We start from the raw sequence: 15,645 nt of genomic DNA on the forward strand, positions 1-15,645 counted from the left end.
TCACGTGGTACTCACCCCTCTCTGTATATGTCACATACATGTAGTATAAGGTCACGTTGTACTCACCCCTCTCTGTATATGTTACATGCATGTAGTATAAGGTCACGTGGTACTCACCCCTCTCTGTATGTCATATACATGTAGTATAAGGTCACGTGTTACTCAACCCTCTCTGTATATGTTACATACATGTAGTATAACGTCACGTGGTACTCACCCCTCTCTGTACATGTCACATACATGTAGTATACGGTCACGTTGTACTCACCCCTCTCTGTATATGTTACATGCATGTAGTATAAGGTCACGTGGTACTCACCCCTCTCTATATGTCACATACATGTAGTATAAGGTCACGTGGTACTCACCCCTGTCTGTATATGTTACATACATGTAGTATAAGGTCATGTGGTACTCACCCCTCTGTATATGTCACATATATGTAGTATAAGGTCACGTGGTACTCACCCCTCTCTGTACATGTCACATACATATAGAAATAAGGTCACATGGTACTCACTCCTCTCTGTATATGTCACATACATGTAGTATAAGGTCACATGGTACTCACCCATCTCTATATATCACATACATGTATTATAAGGTCACGTGGTACTCACCCATCTCTATATGTCACATACATGTAGTATAAGGTCACGTGTTACTCAACCCTCTCTGTATATGTCACATACATGTAGTATAAGGTCACATGGTACTCACCCATCTCTATATGTCACATACATGTATTATAAGGTCACGTGGTACTCACCCATCTCTATATGTCACATACATGTATTATAAGGTCACGTGGTACTCACCCCTCTCTGTATATGTTACATACATGTAGTATAAGGTCACATGGTACTCACTCCTCTCTGTATATGTCACATACATGTATTATAAGGTCACGTGGTACTCACCCCTCTCTGTATATGTTACATACATGTAGTATAAGGTCACATGGTACTCACCCATCTCTATATATCACATACATGTATTATAAGGTCACGTGGTACTCACCCATCTCTATATGTCACATACATGTAGTATAAGGTCACATGGTACTCACCCATCTCTATATATCACATACATGTATTATAAGGTCACGTGGTACTCACCCATCTCTATATGTCACATACATGTAGTATAAGGTCACGTGTTACTCAACCCTCTCTGTATATGTCACATACATGTAGTATAAGGTCACATGGTACTCACCCATCTCTATATGTCACATACATGTATTATAAGGTCACGTGGTACTCACCCATCTCTATATGTCACATACATGTATTATAAGGTCACGTGGTACTCACCCCTCTCTGTATATGTTACATGCATGTAGTATAAGGTCACATGGTACTCACTCCTCTCTGTATATGTCACATACATGTAGTATAAGGTCACGTGTTACTCAACCCTCTCGGTATATTTCACATACATATAGTATAAGGTCACGTGCTACTCACCCCTTTCTGTATATGACACTGCCGGGGATATCATGCAGTCAGTACAGAGAACATACAATGTACACTACACAGGCGGTTGCCCTGGACGCGTCTCCTAGGCAACGGTAAGGCAAAAGTCACATGGTGCATCTCACGGGCAGTAATTGGTCAAACGCTGAACCAACAGGAGGATAAGAGGCTAAAAATAGGGCGGAGACAAGGACGGCAACAGTAGAAGACGCTTATTCTCAGATAGTAACTGACAGAAGAGCCTTCCAATGAGAAGCAGCAATGTGATAACTGACAGAAGACTAAGCCAATAGAAAGTATCATCATGGCTGACGGGAGCCTGACTGGCGACAGGCGGTTCCTCTGTGTAGTAAAGCATACTCATGTATATATATACAGAGAAATGGAGAGAGGAGAGAGAAGGGAACTGTCCTAAAGAAGGCGGGGCCTTGTTACCTATAGCAACCATAACTTTCATTCTTTTCCAGTGCAGTTTAGAGATTGTAAGCTGTGATCTGATTGGTTGCCACGATTCACATCCATGAGGTTACTCTAATGTGTGAATATAATGCAGCATAATAGGATCACGTGAACATTATGTCTCCCTCCTAGGGGTATGTTCACATGGCCTATTTTCTGGCCGTAAACCGCCCGAAAAACGTCCGAAAAATCGGAAGCCTCCAAACATCTGCCCATTGATTTCAATGGGAAAACGGCATTCTGTTCCGACGGAGCGTTTTTCGCTGCGTTTTTTTTACGTGTAAAAAAACGGCCGCGAAAAAGAAGTGCAGGACACTTCTTGGGATGTTTTTGGAGCCGTTTTCCATAGACTGTATTGAAAACAGCTCCAAAAACGGGCGTAAAAAACGCTGCGAAAATTGCGAGTGGCACAAAAAACGTCTGAAAATCAGGAGCTGTTTTCTCTTGAAAACAGCTCCGTATTTTGAGACGTTTTTGACTCTGCGTGTGAACAGACCCTGAAGGGCCACAAAAAATTGCAGATAATGGAGGAGATTTATGAGCGGTCTTATGGGAAGAATGTCCTTTGCTGCCCATAGCGACCAATCAGAGCTCAGCTTTCATTTTACCTCAGCTCATTAATATATGAAAGCTGCCACAACATAAATGGCCACCTTGGGCTCAAAGTAACAGCCAATAAGCAGCCAGTAAGTCATGTGACGTCGTATGAATTCAAAAGCAAGTCGGTTTACTGATTGGCGTGAGACATCGGTGGGCAGAGGACGAAGCCGTCAGACGGGTATCAGCCGGAAAATAGAAAGGGGTAATAACGATAAAGCACGACGCCACCCCTCTATTACACCCCATTATTCACCTGGAATATAGAATGGACACCCCGTTTCTATAGGGCTGTGGGGGTAGAGGGGAAACGGCCCAGAATCCCAACTGACGGCCTAGACCCCATCCCATTTCCCTCTGTAACCCTACAGTCATGTCCCTCTGTAACCCTACAGTCATGTCCCTCTGTAACCCTACAGTCATGTCCCTCTGTAACCCTACAGTCATGTCCCTCTGTAACCCTACAGTCATGTCCCTCTGTAACCCTACAGTCATGTCCCTCTGTAACCCTACAGTCATGTCCCTCTGTAACCCTACAGTCATGTCCCTCTGTAACCCTACAGTCATGTCCCTCTGTAACCCTACAGTCATGTCCCTCTGTAACCCTACAGTCATGTCCCTCTGTAACCCTAGTCATGTCCCTCTGTAACCCTACAGTCATGTCCCTCTGTAACCCTACAGTCATGTCCCTCTGTAACCCTACAGTCATGTCCCTCTGTAACCCTAGCCATGTCCCTCTGTAACCCTACAGTCATGTCCCTCTGTAACCCTACAGTCATATCCCTCTGTAACCCTACAGTCATGTCCCTCTGTAACCCTACAGTCATGTCCCTCTGTAACCCTACAGTCATGTCCCTCTGTAACCCTACAGTCATGTCCCTCTGTAACCCTATAGTCATGTCCCTCTGTAACCCTACAGTCATGTCCCTCTGTAACCCTACAGTCATGTCCCTCTGTAACCCTACAGTCATGTCCCTCTGTAACCCTACAGTCATGTCCCTCTGTAACCCTACAGTCATGTCCCTCTGTAACCCTACAGTCATGTCCCTCTGTAACCCTACAGTCATGTCCCTCTGTAACCCTACAGTCATGTCCCTCTGTAACCCTACAGTCATGTCCCTCTGTAACCCTACAGTCATATCCCTCTGTAACCCTACAGTCATGTCCCTCTGTAACCCTACAGTCATGTCCCTCTGTAACCCTACAGTCATGTCCCTCTGTAACCCTACAGTCATGTCCCTCTGTAACCCTACAGTCATGTCCCTCTGTAACCCTACAGTCATGTCCCTCTGTAACCCTAGTCATGTCCCTCTGTAACCCTACAGTCATGTCCCTCTGTAACCCTACAGTCATGTCCCTCTGTAACCCTACAGTCATGTCCCTCTGTAACCCTAGTCATGTCCCTCTGTAACCCTACAGTCATGTCCCTCTGTAACCCTACAGTCATGTCCCTCTGTAACCCTACAGTCATGTCCCTCTGTAACCCTACAGTCATGTCCCTCTGTACCCCTACAGTCATGTCCCTCTGTAACCCTACAGTCATGTCCCTCTGTAACCCTACAGTCATGTCCCTCTGTAACCCTACAGTCATGTCCCTCTGTAACCCTACAGTCATGTCCCTCTGTAACCCTACAGTCATGTCCCTCTGTAACCCTACAGTCATGTCCCTCTGTAACCCTACAGTCATGTCCCTCTGTAACCCTACAGTCATGTCCCTCTGTAACCCTACAGTCATGTCCCTCTGTAACCCTACAGTCATGTCCCTTGTTGGAGGGGCAACAAAGAGAGGGAATTTTGGGGCTCCCTCCTCTGTGTACCTCCCTGATGTAATTACATGACTGATGAGGAGCTCTTATAGACATTGCTCAGGGGCGGGTCCTGGAGGTGTGGGGGCGTGGCAGCCTCTGTGCCCCTATAACAGCTTCTACTTCCATTAATTGTGACCCCATAAAAGGAAACTTATCAGAACTGTAAATGCAGCTCTGGATGTGACTAGAGTATGGAGGACGATGTAAGCTTAAACGTACATTTATCAGACACATATATGTCAGATACAGAAAAACGTTAATAATCCGGCATGATCTTGACCAAACGGACCTGCCCAGGTAACACGTAGACGCATTTGACTTTCAAGTGGACTTCCCCTTTAAGAGAAGCGATTGTCTCCGTCTCGATTGTAATGTCTGATATATATGTCTTTTGAATGCTGTGAAATGAAGCCTACAGTTTATGGAACGACAGAGAAAACATTACGGATGTGACAGTGACACCTCTCATAAGTGGGAAAAAATAAAATACTGCGTGTAATTAAGCTAATTATGGCAGGACCATACGCTGTAATTGACTGTAATTACTCTGGATGACTACATGGAGACGGCAGCTACGAGACGACTCTGACATGGTGCTGCCGTCCATTGTGACAGAGCCGTGCGCAGAGGAGAACGGGGCCCTATACAAAAATAACAATGGACCCCCTAGTAACGCAGGGATCAGCGCTTATTCATCCATCTTTCCCATTGCTAATTTGCATGTAAGCCCCACCCTCAAATACTCTGACCGCACCCCCAAAATGGCAGCCATACTTGTACCATCAGAATACCCCCATAATGGCAACCTGGAGCCCCCATAATCACAGTGCCTCCATAACAGTTTATGTGCTTCCTTTTTCATAGACAATGTGACACCATAGCTGCCTCAAGGTCCTCAAAACATCCCCAGTGCCCCCATAACAGTCGCAGTGCCTGTATACCAGACCCATTGCGCCCATAATAGTGCCTGTACCCTATAACAGCCATTGCGTCCTCCTGCCATCAATGCGCCAATAAGCCACTGAGCCTCTATACCAGCTACAGTGCCCCCTATAACTGCCTCTGTGCCGCCAAACCAGCAGTGCCCCCAAAGCAGCCGCAGTGCCTTTATAGCAGAGCCAGTGCGCCCATAATAGTGCCTGTTCCCCATAATAGCCACTGCGTCCTCATACAAGCAATGCTACAATAAGCCACTGAGCCTCTATACCAGCTACAGTGCCCCCTATACCCGCCTCAATGCCACCATACTGGAAGGTCTTCCCTTATTTTTGGAGACTGCGAGACTATCCAGGTGCACGTGGATGAAGGGGGTCTATGTAGGTTCAAGGGGAATGAGGATAACCTAAAAACCATCGCCTGCAGAGGGTGCTGAGGGTATTTAGTTCATTTACAGTACACATAAGATGGAGGCACTTGGTAACAATTCTAATCATGGAAATCCAAAAAGATTCAGCAGCTTAATGATTGTTTTTTTTTTCCCCACTAATTATCAAAAAGGTCATGGCAGCCCACGTCCCCGACCCGCCTGTAATCTTACAAGTTTTAAGGTCCGGCACGAGGGTGTTTAGCAGTCTGGAAGAATGTGCCCTCCGTCATGCATCCGTCCTGGCCACACTTGGCCGTTGCCTCAGCTCTTGCTATGGACCTGCTGGAAACTCCAAGTTGCTGGTCACCCGTCAAGGCAAAACCCTGGTCAGCGGAAGCGCTCGTAAGGTCCTTCAAGAACTAGAGATTGAACATCCGGCTGGGATTCTAGTACGCCAAGCCTGCCAAACCCAAGATGGGGAATGTGGTGATGGCACCACAAGTGTCTTACTGCTAGCGGCGGCTCTCATGTCTGAGGGCGAGACCTTGCTGAGAGCGGGCATGCCGGCAACTGACCTATGCCATGGATATAGGGTAGCTTGTACCCATGCCTGCCAGCACTTAACTGCACAGAGCTTCTGCCCATGGACAACCAGTAAAACGGATGGTACGAAGACATCTGTTGGCGATGTGCCGGGCCATGAATACCACCTACTGCAGTACTCCTTATCTAACATGGCTTCTTCCGCGCTGACATCTCCTCTGCTGAAGGTCACAGCAATCCAAAAACTAGTGGAACAAGCCCGTTCCATCCCATTAGATGATGACCCAGAGAATCTTCAGGTGTTGGGTTTCCCCGCAGGTGACCTGGACGACTCTTATGTAATAAAAGGAGCGGTATTACCCATAGAACCGTTTGGGAACATTAGAACGGTGGACAATGCAAGACTGGCACTCTACATGTGCCCATTTGGTGAACGAAGGACGATCGCACCCGGAACCGCTCGAATTCAACGAGCAGAGGAACTAGAGGAACTGAATGCCAGCAAAGAGCGGGTTGAAGAACAGAGGGTGGCAGCATTGTGCCATGCGGAAGTTACGGTGGTGGCGGTTGCTGGTCCAATGAGCGAGTTGGCTCTGCACTTCTGCAATCGGGCCAGGATCTTGGTGGCAAAGCTTGAAAGACGTAGTCAAGTACGCCAGCTGGTACTGGCAACAGGAGCTCAGGTGCTCACCACAGACCAACAGGTCCCTGAATATGAAGAATTGGGACAGTGCCAAAGAGTTTACCCAAGTGACGTAGGGGGGCAGCCTATACTTGTTTTTGAATCGAGTCCACAGGTGGGTAGAGGACTCCTTACAGTGGTAGTGAGAGCTGCCACTCCTGACCTGGTGGAAGCCTCCAGAGAAGCCATCACATCAGCAGTTAAATGCTATAGAGCTATGGGAAGAGACCCCAAGATGGTGCATGGGGCCGGAGCCGCAGAAATGGAGCTCAGCCTACAACTGGAAAGACTCGGTCAAGGTCATGAAGGTCTAGAACAGCACGGGTTCCTGGCCTACTCCAGGGCACTGCAGGCTTTGCCCCGCATCCTGGCTCGCAACTGGGGTCTAGAAGAGATGAAGGTCGTGGCAGAACTGAGAAGAAGACATGAGGCAGGGGAGACCAACATGGGGATAAGCGAAGATGGAGTGGTAATAACCGAGGTCCTAGACACCCTCACAGTAAAGAGAAGATCCCTGGAGCTGGCCACCAATGTGGCGATTACTCTCATCAGTTGTGGTCAGGTCATTGTCGAAAAGAAAAGTGGTGGCCCAAGGTTCAGAAAGGAGAACCCAAACTGGGATTTAGAGCCGGACCTCGTAGACTAGATACTACATATCTAAATCCTATGGGTGAGGGCACTTGTAGTTTTTTGACTTTGAGAACTCATCTTGTTTTTGACATTATTGGGGTCCCAGCTCCCGGACACCCACCTACCTGTCCCCTGAGATATCTGACTGACATGTCATAAAATTCCAGTAGGTACAACCCTATAACACAGCATAGCCTATGTATGGGTTTTCGTACATCTTCTTACTATTTCTGCCTTTCACCACACGATGGCAGTAGTGAGCTGGAGTCCTATCATTTCTACTACTCCCCCTAACCTCCAGTTGTATACGTCCCTCTATATATTGTTGTAATAAATGTGTGAGCATGTTTTATTCTCTAGTCATTAATCTTTTTTAATATATGCCAGGGGTTCACATTTTTATACGGGTAGCTATTAATATTAAGAGACATACACATGTATAGCAAAAATCTGCTCCCGCCTCCCCCTAATACTTGTCCATGCTACTAACCGTCTGACAGGCGCTGACTCCAGAGGGAAAACTCTGCCCAGGTTCTCAATGCCCATGATTGTGACGCAGTGCGAGACGAAATCTTCGTGAAATTCGCCTCCCAAATTTTTCTGTGCGAATTTCCACATGCAGATTAGCCTCGGATTTCTGCTATCGATCCTGCAGTAAATACACGTAAACATAGCCTTACAGAACCAGCCACGCTGCCCCCATAATAGTACCAGCAACAGTGTCTCTATAACAGTGACAGCTACAGTGCCCTTATGGGAGTGCTAGGCACAGTGACCCATAACAGTGTTAGTAACAGCTCCCTTGTAGCAGTCCTGTCCACTGTTCCCCATAACAGTGCTAACCACAGTGTCCCCACAACAGTGTAGCCGCAGTTCCTCTACATGCAATTACTTCTAAATTGGGCATTTCTATATTGTTTTGTGGGCGTTCCAGGGGGGAACGGGGACGGGGCTTAATAATGTCCCACAAATGGTGATACAAATGTTGTGAGGTATTCATTAATGACAGCAACAGCTCCCATAATACTCAGAAACAGTGCCAATATAGGAGTGCCACCCACAGTGCCCCATAACAGTGCCAACCACAGTGTCCCCATAATAGTGCTAGCTACAGTGCTTGTATAACAGTGCTCCAACAAGTACAGTTCCCCATAACAGTGTCTGAAATAGTGCCTCTATAAGTGACAGCCACAGTACTCTCATAACAGTGTCAGCTACAGTGCCCCATAACAGTGTCAAACATAGTGCCTCTATAACAGTTACAGCCAGAGTGCTCCCATAAGAGTGTCAGATACAGTGCCCCATAACAGTGTTAGGCACGGTGCTCTCATAACAGTGTCATCTGCAGTGCCCCCATAACAGTGTTAGACATAGTGCCTTTTATAGCAGTGACAGCCACAGTACTCCATAACAGTGTCAGGTACTGTGCCCCCATGGCAGTGTCATTCCCAGTGTCCCCATAACAGTGTTAGGCACACTGCCTCAATAACAGTGATAGCCACGGTGCCTTCATAACAGACACAACACCCTTATAGCAGTCCTAACCACAGTGCCCCTATAACAGTGCAAACCACAGTGTCCTCACAACAGGCTAGAATCCCTGCCTCATAACAGAAGCAGCCACAGCCCCCCTAACAATGATATTGCCCCAAAAGTGCCAACTATAGTGCCCCCATAAGGCTGCCAGTTACAGTGGTTCTATAGCAATGCTAATAATAGTGCCTCATAATACACGGCCACATGTCAGCGACACCAGGGGCCTCTGTGACTGATGACTTCTGTCAGGACATGCGTGACATCACAATACCAGCGAGCCATGACCGAACCTCAACCTGCGACACCTGAAAATCTGCACTCCGGGCCCTTATTAGCGGCAGGGGCTTCCTCTGTAGTACCCCCCCCCCCAATACAAATAGTATATAACGTCATGCATTAGGTTTACCTGAAGTCCTATGCAAAACCACTGATAACACATTGTGATATCATCAAATGCAAATAACAAACTCGTCTCTGCTGCATCTGCACACATGTATACATATACTGTACATACATATGAACATGCACATGTGTGTATATAGTATTTTTTAATGACACTTTCTCACACTCGCTTCATTCGCTCCTCGCTCCCTGTATAGACACCGCTATAGATATTTATATTTAGACAGCGGGATCAGAGCCTCGTTAGCGCCTCATGCATAAGAATGAGGTGACGAGCGGCTAATCAGGACTAATTACAGCAGCATCCGACCCAGAGACATTATCTGATCAAGGCTGCATACATCAACGCAGCACCTCTCAGAGAAACATCTGCTAAGACAACAAGTGGCTCGCACCCACACAGAGGATGACTGGCAGGGGCACAGTCCTACAGGTTGGCTGGCACCTTACTGTGGTTGTTAAATATTCTGTGACGCTGCTTTGGGGCAAAATACCATTTAACCCGGTCCTTGGATGAAATGTCAGATGACCAGAACAATTACAATTTTTTTTTATAGGGTTTGTCCAGTAGTGGGCATTTTCCATTAAATCCCCCACACTGCAGATCATTTCTCCACTACATTCTATTCCCTCCGGGGGGAAGACTAAATAGACAGACATTAGGGTAATGCTTGAAGGGCGAGTACCTGAAAGGACCCATGCTTCCCCCTTCCTCTCCTTGCATTCAACGTCTACTCCTATATAGAATCATTGGCCTTACTTTGGGCACTTCGTTGCAACGAAAGTGCATAGACAGCATAGTGCCACCCCAAGTGCTTTTTCAGTATAACCTCAGGAGAATGGTGGTCAGAGCAGGCAGCAGTGGAGCCATTACTTTAGGCTAACTTTCAAAGGGTGTGGTTTGATCCCATTACCCTCCCCCATACGTCACAACATGATGGAGGGCGAAGAACCATAGATATCAATGTACTAGAAATGTCCCCAGAAAGTGGTTATATGGCCACTGTGGGTAAAGACCTATAGGTTTCACAGCTTTGAGATGAGCCCCCGGCATCTACTGATGGTCTTTTCCATCAAGTTGACAGTGGAGAGCAATGTTCTTCTGGTAGCAGTCTATCGCTTCTTTATTGTTTCAATGCACAATTGATTACATTTGTCTGGGGTGTGGTTTGACCCCATTACCATCCCTAATATGCCAAAACCTTCCAGCTTAGAGACATAATGGAGGGAGAAGACCATAGATATTAATTTAGTAGGGCTGACCCCCAGGAAGACATCATATGGGTTGAGACATCTTGTTTTCACAGCTTTTAGATGGCCCCCCGGCATCTACTGATGCTCTCTTCCACCAAGTAGACTGCGGATATCAATGTTCCTCTCCCATACTGCGATTTATCTTTGGTGTAGTTTGAACCCTTCACCATCCTTTATACGCCACAGCCTTCCAGCTTAGAGACATGATGGAGGGAGAAAGCCCTAGATGCCAATTTAATAGGACTGACCCCCAGGAAGACACTATATAGACACAGCAGGTAGCAGGTAGAGATGTAGAGGGTTTTACTGCTTTTAGATGAGCCCCCGGCATCTACTTGTGCCCTCCTAATCGAAGGTGGAGAGCAATGTTTGTCTGGCAGCAGAGCAATGCTCCCATGTTGCTTGAGTGCCCAATCGATCAGATTTGTCTGGGGTGTGGTTTGACCCCATTACCATCCCTTATACACCACAACATTCAAGGTTAAATACGTTATAGAGGAAATAAACCATAGATATCAATCTACCTGGACCGACCCCCAGGAAGGCATGATATGGCCACTGCCGGTAAAGATGTATAGGTTTCACAGCTTTGAGATGGGCCCCTGGCATCTACTGGTGCTCTCCAAGTTGACAGTGGAGAGCAATGTTTGTCTGGCAGCAGTCTGCCGCTCCCATGTTGCTTGAATGCCCAATCGATCAGACTTGTCTGGGTAGCTGAGGCTTCCAGACGTTACCTCAAAAATTGCAACACAGATACAAACCTTGTGATCTCCCCTCCGAATGCACAGCTAGGTCTTGCCATAAATCTCACATGAACAAAGAAGAATGAAGAAAGCACTTCATTAAAAACACCAAAACCCGACGCGTTTCAAGCAAGGAGATCTTTTACCATAGCTACAATGCTACAATGACCAAGTCTTTGTTCGAAAAACATCAGCCGTCAGTGTTTTTAATCATCTTTAATAACATTTTAGTAGGGCCTCACGATGAGAGTTTAAAATCTTTTTAATATGGAGTAAACACCTATACACCATAAGCAGAGGCATAATTTGGCGTTCTGGGACCCCAAGTTAAAATGTACCACCTACTATGTACCATTTATAGTACTGTTGTCTTCTTGTATGGCAGAGGAGCAGTGGCGTAACTACCGCTGTAGCAGCCATAGCGGCTGCTACGGGGCCCGCCGCATGCAGCTCCGCTAGCAGCCGCTATGGCTGCTACAGCGCGACGCCACTGAAGGGGTTGATCCTACAAAAGACATGCATCTGTGGATAGGGGATACATGTGGGATCGCTGGGACGCCCAGCGATAAGGAGAACGGGGGACCGAAAGTCCCCTGAAGTTCTCCATGAAAAACCTCAGACTTCCGGGGTCTGTCGGCAGCTCCATAGAAATGAATTGTGCACCGGTCGCGCTTGTGCGCATGCGTGACCAGCGCTCCTTTCATTTTTATTGAACTGCGCAGACCCCAGAAGTCCGAGGTCCCTCGTTCTCCTTATCGCTGCCAGTGATCACACATGTATCCCCTATCCTGTGGATAGGGGATACATCCCTTTTGTAGGACAAACTATAGGCTGTTTTATTTTTTTATTTTTTGGGGGGGGGGGGGGTTGGGGGCTGTATGGCATTACCTACAGGGGGGGTTTAGGGCTATATGGAATTATCTACAGGGGGCTGTATGGTGTTATCTACAGGGAGGCTGTATGGCGTTATCTACAGGGGGGCTGTATGGCGTTATCTACAGGGGAGGGTTGTATGGCATTATCTATAGGGGGGCTGTATGGCGTTATCTACAGTGGGCTGTATGGCGTTATCTACAGGGGGCTGTATGGTATTATCTACAGGGGCTGTATGGTGTTATCTACTGGGGGGGCTGTATGGCATTATCTACAGGAGCTGTATGGTGTTATCTACAGGGGGGGCTGTATGGCGTTATCTACAGGGGGGGCTGTATGGCGTTATCTACAGGGGGCTGTATGGCGTTATCTACAGGGGGGCTGTATGGCGTTATCTACAGGGGGGCTGTATGGCGTTATCTACAGGGGGGCTGTATGGCGTTATCTACAGGGGGGGCTGTATGGCGTTATCTACAGGGGGGCTGTATGGTGTTATCTACAGGGGGGCTGTATGGTGTTATCTACAGGGGGGCTGTATGGCGTTATCTACAGGGGGGGCTGTATGGCATTATCTACAGGGGGGCTGTGTGGCATTATCTACAGGGGGGCTGTATGGTGTTATCTACAGGGGGGCTGTATGGTGTTATCTACAGGGGGGCTGTATGGCGTTATCTACAGGGGGGCTGTATGGTGTTATCTACAGGGGGGCTGTATGGCGTTATCTACAGGGGGGGCTGTATGGCATTATCTACAGGGGGGCTGTGTGGCATTATCTACAGGGGGGGCTGTATGGCATTATCTACAGGGGGCTGTATGGTGTTAGCTACAGGGGGGGCTGTATGGCGTTATCTACAGGGGTCTGTATGGTGTTATCTACAGGGGGGGCTGTATGGCATTATCTACAGGGGGGCTGTATGGTGTTATCTACAGGGGCTGTATGGTGTTATCTACTGGGGGGGCTGTATGGCATTATCTACAGGAGCTGTATGGTGTTATCTACAGGGGGGGCTGTATGGCGTTATCGACAGGGGGGGCTGTATGGCGTTATCTCGTTATCTACAGGGGGGCTGTATGGCGTTATCTACAGGGGGGGCTGTATGGTGTTATCTACAGGGGGGCTGTATGGCGTTATCTACAGGGGGGGCTGTATGGCGTTATCTACATGGGTCTGTATGGTGTTATCTACAGGGGGGCTGTATGGCGTTATCTACAGGGGGCTGTATTGCGTTATCTACAGGGGAGGGCTATATGGCGTTATCTACAGGGGAGGGCTGTATGGCGTTGTCTACAGGGGGGGCTGTATGGCGTTATCTACAGGGGGGCTGTATGGCGTTATCTACAGGGGGGGTTTAGGGCTATATGGCATTATCTACAGGGGGCTGTATGGTGTTATCTACAGGGGGGCTGTATGGCGTTATCTACAGGGGGGCTGTATGGCGTTATCTACAGGGGAGGGCTGAATGGCGTTATCTACAGGGGGGCTGTATGGTGTTATCTACAGGGGAGGGCTGTATGGCATTATCTATAGGGGGCTGTATGGCGTTATCTACAGTGGGCTGTATGGCGTTATCTACAGGGGGGCTGTATGGTATTATCTACAGGGGCTGTATGGCGTTATCTACTGGGAGGGCTGTATGGCATTATCTACAGGAGCTGTATGGTGTTATCTACAGGGGGGGCTGTATGGCATTATCTACAGGGGGGGCTGTATGGCATTATCTACAGGAGCTGTATGGTGTTATCTACAGGGGGGCTGTATGGCGTTATCTACAGAGGGGGCTGTATGGCATTATCTACAGGGGGGCTGTATGGTGTTATCTACAGGGGGGGCTGTATGGCGTTATCTACAGGGGTCTGTATGGTGTTATCTACAGGGGGGCTGTATGGCGTTATCTACAGGGGGGCTGTATGGCGTTATCTACAGGGGAGGGCTGTATGGCGTTGTCTACAGGGGGGGCTGTATGGAGTTATCTACAGGGGGGGGCCGTATGGCGTTATCTACAGGGGGGGGGGGGTTAGGGCTATATGGCATTATCTACAGGGGGCTGTATGGTGTTATCTACAGGGGGGCTGTATGGCGTTATCTACAGGGGGGCTGTATGGCGTTATCTACAGGGGGGGGGGGGGGTTAGGGCTATATGGCATTATCTACAGGGGGCTGTATGGTGTTATCTACAGGGGGGCTGTATGGCATTATCTACAGGGGGGGCTGTATGGTGTTATCTACAGAGTGGGCTGTATGGTGTTATCTACAGGGGGGGCTGTATGGCGTTATCTACAGGGGTCTGTATGGTGTTATCTACAGGGGGGCTGTATGGCGTTATCTACAGGGGGGCTGTATTGCGTTATCTACAGGGGAGGGCTATATGGCGTTATCTACAGGGGAGGGCTGTATGGCGTTGTCTACAGGAGGGGCTGTATGGCGTTATCTACAGGGGGGGCTGCATGGCGTTATCTACAGGGGGGCTGTATGGCGTTATCTACAGGGAGGGCTATATGGCGTTATCTACATGGGGGGCTGTATGGCGTTATCTACAGGGGTGCTGTATGGCGTTATCTACAGGGGAGGGCTGTATGGCATTATCTACAGGGGGGCTGTATGGCGTTATCTACAGTGGGCTGTATGGCGTTATCTACAGGGGGGCTGTATGGCATTATCTACAGGGGGGCTGTATGGTGTTATCTACAGGGGGGGCTGTATGGCATTATCTACAGGGGTCTGTATGGTGTTATCTACAGGGGGGCTGTATGGCGTTATCTACAGGGGGGCTGTATGGCGTTATCTACAGGGGGGCTGTATGGCGTTATCTACAGGGGAGGGCTGTATGGCGTTGTCTACAGGGGGGGCTGTATGGCGTTATCTACAGGGGGGGCTGTATGGCGTTATCTACAGGGGGGGCTGTATGGCGTTATCTACAGGGAGGGCTATATGGCGTTATCTACATGGGGGGCTGTATGGCGTTATCTACAGGGGGAGGGCTGTATGGCGTTATCTACATGGGGGACTGTATGGCGTTAGCTACATGGGGGGCTGTATGATGTTATCTACAGGGGGAGGGCTGTATGGCGTTATCTACAGGGGGGCTGTATGCCGTTATCTACATGGGGGGCTGTATGGCGTTATCTACAGGGTGGGCTGTATGGCGTTATCTACAGGGGGGCTGTATTGCGTTATCTACAGGGGAGGGCTATATGGCGTTATCTACAGGGAAGGGCTGTATGGCGTTGTCTACAGGGGGGGCTGTATGGCGTTATCTACAGGGGGGGCTGTATGGCATTATCTATAGGGGGCTGTATGGCGTTATCTACAGGGGTCTGTATGGTGTTATCTACA

At 48.3% G+C, this 15,645-nt stretch overlaps 2 protein-coding genes across 4 annotated transcripts in view; one reads left to right on the plus strand and one right to left on the minus strand.

Moving 5' to 3' along the window:
- Window positions 1-1,575, minus strand: part of DNAH2 (dynein axonemal heavy chain 2) — a 131,306-nt gene extending 129,731 nt beyond the window's left edge. Inside the window, exon 1 of the mRNA XM_075859259.1 lies at window positions 1,470-1,575. The gene's annotated coding sequence lies outside the window, so the exon portion shown is untranslated. The remainder of the gene's footprint in view (window positions 1-1,469) is intronic.
- A 165-nt stretch (window positions 1,576-1,740) lies between these two features.
- LOC142748433 (T-complex protein 1 subunit theta-like) lies at window positions 1,741-7,855 on the plus strand. Of its 3 annotated transcripts, none has more exons than XM_075855530.1 (2): window positions 1,741-1,842; window positions 5,840-7,855. In XM_075855530.1, exons 1-2 carry the CDS (start codon window positions 1,783-1,785, stop codon window positions 7,517-7,519), a joined length of 1,740 nt encoding a protein of 579 aa, XP_075711645.1. In that variant the 5' UTR covers window positions 1,741-1,782; the 3' UTR covers window positions 7,520-7,855. The 3 variants fall into 3 exon arrangements, with proteins under 3 accessions (XP_075711645.1, XP_075711647.1, XP_075711646.1); XM_075855532.1 differs by lacking the exon at window positions 1,741-1,842 and adding an exon at window positions 1,869-2,623; XM_075855531.1 differs by lacking the exon at window positions 1,741-1,842 and adding an exon at window positions 2,633-2,739.
- Window positions 7,856-15,645: the final 7,790 nt, after the last annotated feature.

The sequence above is a fragment of the Rhinoderma darwinii genome, chromosome 3 (assembly GCF_050947455.1).
Source record: "Rhinoderma darwinii isolate aRhiDar2 chromosome 3, aRhiDar2.hap1, whole genome shotgun sequence".
NCBI lineage: Eukaryota > Metazoa > Chordata > Amphibia > Anura > Rhinodermatidae > Rhinoderma > Rhinoderma darwinii.

Bases quoted from the DNA above. Each gene is read 5' to 3' on its own strand.
- LOC142748433 (XM_075855530.1), top strand. From the start codon at position 1,783: ATGGCTGACGGGAGCCTGACTGGCGACAGGCGGTTCCTCTGTGTAGTA. The intron at 1,843-5,839 runs GTATATATATAC...ATTATCAAAAAG, and splicing joins GTGTAGTAAAGCATACTCAT to GTCATGGCAGCCCACGTCCC.